Source organism: Neomonachus schauinslandi, chromosome 14, assembly GCF_002201575.2.
Source record: "Neomonachus schauinslandi chromosome 14, ASM220157v2, whole genome shotgun sequence".
NCBI classification, from domain to species: domain Eukaryota; kingdom Metazoa; phylum Chordata; class Mammalia; order Carnivora; family Phocidae; genus Neomonachus; species Neomonachus schauinslandi.
In genome coordinates this window covers 641,314-648,440 of record NC_058416.1, presented here as the reverse complement: position 1 = coordinate 648,440, position 7,127 = coordinate 641,314, and the positions used below count along the sequence as shown (strand labels likewise).

The 7,127-nt window shown below is 60.5% G+C and overlaps 1 protein-coding gene across 4 annotated transcripts in view; it reads left to right on the top strand.

Annotated features, from left to right (window-relative positions):
- Positions 1-7,127, top strand: part of NFATC1 (nuclear factor of activated T cells 1) — a 104,077-nt gene that overhangs the window by 49,482 nt on the left and 47,468 nt on the right. For all 4 annotated transcript variants that reach the window (XM_044921058.1, XM_044921056.1, XM_044921055.1 and 1 more), the window contains exon 7: positions 5,857-5,912. In XM_044921058.1, coding sequence (XP_044776993.1) covers positions 5,857-5,912 — 56 coding nt within the window. The remainder of the gene's footprint in view (positions 1-5,856; positions 5,913-7,127) is intronic.

The window sequence follows — 7,127 nt, the reverse complement described above, 5'->3', positions numbered from 1 at the left end:
TGTGAGCAGGTGTGTGTGAGCAGGTGTGTGACAGCAGGTCTGTGAGCAGGTGTGTGTGAGCAGGTGTGTGACAGCAGGTGCGTGTGAGCAGGTGTGTGACAGCAGGTGTGTGAGCAGATATGTGTGAACAGGTTGTGAGAACAGATGTGTGTGAGCAGGTGTGTGAGAGCAGGTGTGTGTGAGGTGTGTGAGCAGGTGTGTGCGAGCAGGTGTGTGAGAGGTGTGTGAGGTGTGTGACAGGCTGTGAGAGCAGGTGTGTGTGTGAGCAGGTGTGTGACAGCAGGTGTGTGAGAGCAGATGTGTGTGAGCAGGTTGTGAGAGCAGATGTGTGTGAGCAGGTGTGTGAGCAGGTGTCTGAGAGCAGGTGTGTGAGCAGGTGTGTGAGGTGTGTGAGAGCAGGTGTGAGCAGGTGTGTGTCAGGGCGTGTGAGCAGGTGTGTGAGCAGGTGTGTGAGAGCAGGTGTGTGAGCAGGTGTGTGTGTCAGGGCGTGTGTGAGCAGGTGTGTACGGTCTGTGTGAGTGTGAGTGGGGGCTGTGTGTGAGGACCCCCTCTGTTGTCGTGGGGGTGCAGCCACCCGCGCTCCTGGCCACATTGTGTGGCAGGGACAGTGTGCGGGAGCCCCAGGTGCCCTGTGATCTTTCTGTCCGAGCCTGGCCACAGCCGGGCAGAGCCAGCGGGGCTGTGTTCTGAGGGCTCTGGTCATCCAGGGTGCGGCGACAGCCTGGCCGGCACTTGCACCTCCTCTCCCGCCCTGGTCCAGGGCCGTGGCCACGGGGCTGTGGGTCCCACTTCCTTGGCATGCCGGTTCTGAAAGGTTTCTGGAAGTTGTGCAGACACGGACACCGCCGGCTGGCGGTGGGCTCACACACGTGCAGGCCGTGACGTGGCGCGGAGGAAAGATGTCTCCGTCGGAGTTTCCTGGGGTGGTTGTGGGAGGCGGTAGGAGCACACATCTGTCCACTCGGACAGCCGCTGCCCCTTGCTCGCCCACGTCAGCATGCCGAGGCCTGACCTCCACGGACAGTGTTCTCAGGCAGCCCGCTCCGGTGAGCGCTCCGCAGGGCCTGGCCGCGCGGGTGGGGGAAATAGCTGGTGCCCCTCGGATAGCGTCACCTGTGACCTTGCGTGGGACTGACGACTCTGGAAGCCACACTCATTTCCAGTGAGCCAGCACGCAGCCTCAAGAAGGCTTTTCCTTGTACTGTGGTCTGATCGAATGCTCGCCCCCCCCCCGTTGTAAACTACGGGACGTTTCACGTGGTCTCGGGGTCTGCCTGTGTCCCCGAACCCCCCTTCTCCTCCCCAGCTCAAGAGCTTGCCTTTACTGATGTCCCAAGATGCGCCCTGGTGCCCACTGGGGAGATGAGGCTTCGGCCCAGCTGGTGGGGATTCCACTCCCTCACTGGGCTCTCCTGTGGGGACCCAACGTGCTCTCCAGGCCCAGCATTCGAGGGGCAGGGGCGGCCAGTGGGGGCTCAGCATGCCCTTCCTGGGGCGTGGTGACCCGCGCTGGACAGTGTGCAGAGGACCCCGCATGGGCAGGAGGGCCTCTCCACAGACCCCCACAGGGCTTCCCGAGTCAGACCAGAGGCCTTGCGCCCTTGCCGGGAGAGGGTTGTCACCGAAATTTCCTTTCTCCGGGCTGGTGGCCAGTCTTTCCTGTGCTCTGCCCCAAACCATGCCTGGGTCCTCCCAGCTCAGGACCGAGGTGACATCCGGCAAGTGGGCCCAGCGGGGAGGGTTTTCTGTTCCAGATCCCACCCTCTTGCACCCATGGGTCTTGATGGGAAGGAGCGCAGGAATGGGTGGACGAGGTCACACAGGCTCCCTCTTGTTCCTCTTCTTCCTTCTGTCGCAAGGCCACCTACGTGCACACCACACACGCTTTGAAGAACGTATGTTTTACGTCTGCTTTGTTGAGATGGAACTCACCGACCACGCAGCTCATCCATTTCAAGTTCAGGGGTCTTTGGTCTACTCGGCTAGGCAGCCATCCCACCAATTAGACATTCCCAAAGGCCATCCACCCGTTCTCCTAAGCCTGGCAGCTTCAAAGCCATTTTCTGTCCGTGTGGACCCGCCGGTTCTGAACGCCGCCCCGCCCGGAGCGGCGGTATTGGTCCCGCTGTGTCTGGCTTCTGCGCTGAGCGCACGTCTTCAGCTGCGTCCACACAGGATGTGTGTTGAACTTCATCCCGCTCAAGGCTGGTAGCATTCCATCGTGTGGATGGACCACGTTGTGCTAACCCGCTTGCAGTGTAGACATGGGGCTTGTGCCCACCTTTTGGGTCTGGTGCTTCCTCGAACACTGGTGTGCAGGTTTCTGTGTGGACGCGTGTGCCCTTCCCTGGGCGTTGCCCAGGTGCAGAGTCCTGGCCGTTGGAATGCCATGTTCAGTCGTGTGGGGACCAGCCAGGCTGAGCCCCATAGCAGGAGGCTGATTTCTTTCTCCTCTGGAATCTCTTCTGCAGGAAACAGACTGCTTTGAGCGGTGTTGGGGGGCCCCCGAGTGTGAGGCTTGGGGAGTTTCAGGGATTGCGGGAAGTGAAGACCAGCTGCGTGGAGGCACTCCCCCTGGGTAGCACCCCAGCGCCGCTGACCCTGCATGCTCGAGAGTCAGTGCCCCGTCTCCTCCGTGGCACCCACAGGAGTGTGGAGGGGCCCCGTTTGTGCCTCCCCCACTGGCTTCCCCGACAGCCGGTAGCCCCATGACGGCGTTCGGTGTGCAGCCTGCTCCCACGGCCAGCAGATGGTGGGCAGGAGACCATGTGCACGTGGCCGTGGGCCCTGGGAACGTGTGTCCCGCCACGCAGACGTGTGATTCGGTCTGATCGGGCCTCTGCTGTTTCCATCCTGCCCGTTGGCTGTGTGACCGGCAGACCACTTCAGCTGATGCTGTGACTTGGGAGGAAGCTGGTCACTGGGCGTCCACGCTCCCGCTTGCCGGGGGCTTGAATGGCTATGTCTTGGGAAGCTCCGATGCTCCCGCAGAGGCTGGGGGTCCCACGTGTGGCCCCGTCCGGCCCGAGCCGCCCCGGGAGCTGTGTGACTAAGAGCTGGGCTCGGAGGCTGCGCCAGCCACAGGCCGGCCGTGGAAGCCTCCAGGCGGGCGGGTGTGGTGGGGAAGCCTTTCCGATGACTCACACTGCAGGGAATTCCCTAATGATTCGGAATATTTTTACTTCTGGGCTTGCGCACAGTTTCCTACTGAGGACCCAGGGAGCTCTTGATAAGGCTGGGGCTCCCAGGCTCATTCGGGGCTGGCCTTTCCCGTCCCCGTAGAGGCTGGGGCTTTGCTTGGCACCCAGGCCGGGCCTGCCTACGGCCGGAGCTCCACAGAAGCCGACGCCCAGAGGCCGGACGCCCAGAGGCCGGACAGCAGGGTCCGCGCCCCCAGCTCCTGTGGAGACCAGCGACCGGTCCCTCTGGTGCTGGTACACGTGGGAAGCGGTTTTGTAATTTCCTAGTGTCCACGATGGTCAGCCACGTTGAATGGTCTCCGTGCTGCCGTCTTCGGACAGTCAGCCTGTACACACTTCTATGTCTACGTAAGTGGACAGCAGCTCATTTAGGACCCTCAGTAGAAACAGGCCAGACGCCTGTCCCCGTGGGCTGTGACTCAACCACAGATACAAAGACTCAGGGAAAACGGGGCCAGAGCCCAGGACCGTCCTCAGGTGGGCGGGAAAGTGCAGGCAATGGGCTCCTGCACCGCGGGCCTTCCAGAAGCCGGCGTTTAACGGGAGCGTCTGGGTGTGTCTGTTTGTGCTCCGTTGACCTGCACCCAGCAGGGCTGGCGTTTGGGGGAGCAGAACGTAGCGTGCACAGTGGGCCCGTGTCTGATGAGGACTGGGACCCACCAGCCCAGGAGGGGCTGCAGCAGGAGGGTTCTGCTGCCACACTTGGCCCCCGGGCCCCACAAAGCACCCCACCAGCTTCGTGATGTGGATGAGCCCGCAGGGTGTGTTCACAGCAAGGCCAGGTCTGCTCTGACCCCTCTTGGAGGGTAGACGGTGGGCGCAGGATCCCTTTGTTGCTGAACGCCCTGTCCTGGCCCCTCGTGGGCCTCGGTTTCCCTCCTGCCCCCGCGTGCTCGATGTGCCTTCCTGCCCCCACTCCGACGGGAGGCCCAGACACTCGAGAATTCCTTAGGGAAGCCTGAGCCATGCTTTCCACCGACAGACGGAGACCGGGCAGCAGCCAGGGCTGCCCCCAGCCGTCCAGGTTGTGACACCTAAAGCTGTGTTTCTTTAGTTGTTTTAAGAGGCACCAAGAACATGAGAGACTTGCTTACAGGAAGAATAATTTCGATTTCCTTAAGCAAGTGGTGGGTGGGGCCCCAGCCCGCGAGCCCAAGGCGGGTCTGGCCTGCACGGCCTAGACGAGCCTGCCCCGTCCCCACGCGGGGCAACTGGAACCCCATCCCCAGCTCACAGCTCACGATCATCCGTCCGCTTAGGGGGCTGGGGGTTAAGGATGCTTCTGTGCTCTGGAATGTGAGCGGCTTTGTGGAAGTCTTGGTTGGTGCCTTTGAGAACGGGACGGTGTATTTTTAGTTTCCCATTATGTTTTCCTGGAGGAGACACGGACGCTGATCCCTTGGGCCACTGGTCTGCATTTTATCACCGAGTGGGTTCATCTGGTGGGTAATTTGCTCCGGGACCTCGGGCGTTCCGAGAGGCTGGTGTGGTCCTGGCAAGCCGACGCTGCTCTGGGCTCTGTGTGACTCACATTTCCTCCCTCTGTCTCCACCCTCCACCCCTGCCAGCCCGCACTGTCAGGCAGAAAAAGGAGATTTTGTCTAATTTATTTATAATTTAGGATCTGTAAGACACATACATCTCTTCTTTGGAAACAGAGCAGGAGCAAAAACTAAGTATGTCTCGTTGTAATTGTTCGTTTGGGGACAGACTTTATAGAAGATGGGGAGGGGGGAGACCTTGGCAGGAGACTGACCTCTGTTAATTCAAAGTAACTACCCAGCGGGTCCCCACACAGTTGGCCGGCCATAGCGGGGCTTCCAAAGGCCAAGTACTCGGTTTGCAGACGTTCCCGCCAGTGGACTTCTCGAGGCTCCCTCCCTCGCAGCCTGGGCCTGCAGAACACTGAGCCCTTTCAAGGCCTATTGGGAGCCTTTTTACTTTTTTTTAAACATGCAAACGGCCACTGGGGTAAGGTTAAAAATACCATGTTTTGCATTTCTGTATCCTGATGTGGCAAGAAGTCGTCACAGAAAGGGTTTTCTCGTTTAGCTGGCAGTTCCTGTGGGCAGAGGCAGGACTGTGGCTCCTGGGCCCTCATTTGTTGGAATAACTCTGCTCCCAAAACATACAGGCTTTGCAGGCACCGCTCATTCGGCCCCTGCTCCCGGGGTTTGCACCTTGATGCTGGAGTCACTGGCGGGCACGAGAGCCAGGACACACACCTGGGGCCAGGTCTGAGGACCACGCACTTTTTCCCGGGTCCTGGTGTTTCTCCGGGGCTCGCACTCCCTTGACAAGCTTGGCGTGTAGAAACCCTCCCACACCTGGCGTGAGGCTGGGGCGGCATGCCTGTGGATGTAGGCGGGGCGGCAGATTTCTGGGGCGCTCGCTGAATGTGGCCCCCTCCCACAGAGCCGGGGGCCTTCGGGCTCCGCCAGGCTCCCTGCCCCCACGTCTGGGCCTGGCACGTCCTCTCCGCCAGTGACCCACACACAACTGTTTGCTCTCACGAGTTAACAGCCAGGATGGCCTGAGCTCATCAGAGGGCGGCGGTCTCCAGGGTCCCCTGTGCCTGGTGAAGGCACGTAGTCTTGTGCAGTGGGCTCGACCAGGCACCCAGAGTGACCAGCTTCCCTTTGCCCCTTTCTTCTAGATGGTCACCACATCTGGGAGATGGAGGCGAAGATGGACAGAGACCTGTGCAAGCCGGTAAGTATGGCCGGACACGCAGCCCATGGTGGCTCTGGAGGCTGGGGGCTTCCTGCTTGCAAGAGCAACGAGAAATACCAGACGGAATAACAGAGCACAAAGCGGAGACTGTGCTAAAGCGCTTTCTGAAACAAGTGTTCTCAGGACCCACAACCCACTGGAGGGCAGGACCCCCGCCCCAGGAGGTGCTCCGTCCCCTGCGGGGACCCTGAGCTCGCACCTGGGCCCCCCCGGTGATCGTTGTCACCAGGGGTCCCGCGGAAGCCGCTGTTCTGAGTGTGAGTGGGCGCCTCACCTGCCCCAGCACGCCAGGCTGTGTGAGGTTCCACCAGCGTCCTTGGCACCCATCACCGAGTAGACTCTTGTTTTGAATGTGAACTAGATGTGAAGTCAGGTCTCATTGTGCCACTCAGATGTGCTCATTCCATCTGCCAATTAGCTGGTGTGCTTGTAGGCGCCGGCAGGTCGCGGAGCAGGGGCCTGGCCTCGTGGGGGCTGCCGCGCAGCTCTCGGGCCCACAGACGCCCCGCGTGCACCCACGCGGACACCCAGCCTCTCACAGCTCCTTGCTTGCGCGTGTAGGTACCTGCGAGGTCTTTCCTGCCCCCATGGTTGTTGATGGAGGAGGGAGGTTGGTCGTCTACAGGTCTGCGGCTCGTGCTAGCCAGCACACTGTTCTCCATCCCCGGACCTTTCACTGGGGCCTTATGTTTAAAGTGGATTTCTCATAGACAGCAAATAGCTGGGTCTGATGGTTCGTCCGTTCAGTGGTGTATTTAGAACGTTGGTGTTCAAAGTGATTATTGACAGAGTGGGATTAACCTCTCCTATCACGTGTGTGTTCTGCTTGGTCCCAGAGAAGCAGCAGAGGACTTCACCTAAGACTGTGGCCAGCAGGTCACTGAAGAAGTTCAAAGTTCTCCCAAGCCCTGTAGCTCACCCCACTGACTGTGGTGGACAGGTGTGTGTGGCCCCTTGCTCAGCCTGTTGACCATGGACGGGCCTGTGTGTGGCCCCTAGCTAACTCTGCTGACCACGGACAGATGTGTGTGGCCCCTAGCTCAGCCTGTTGACCGTGGACGGGCATGTGTGGCCCCTAGCTCAGCGTGCTGGGACCGTGGACGGGCATCTCTGGCCCCTAGCTCAGCCTGTTCAGCGTGGACGGGCATGTGTGGCCCCTAGCTAACCCTGCTGACCACGGACAGGCGTGTGTGG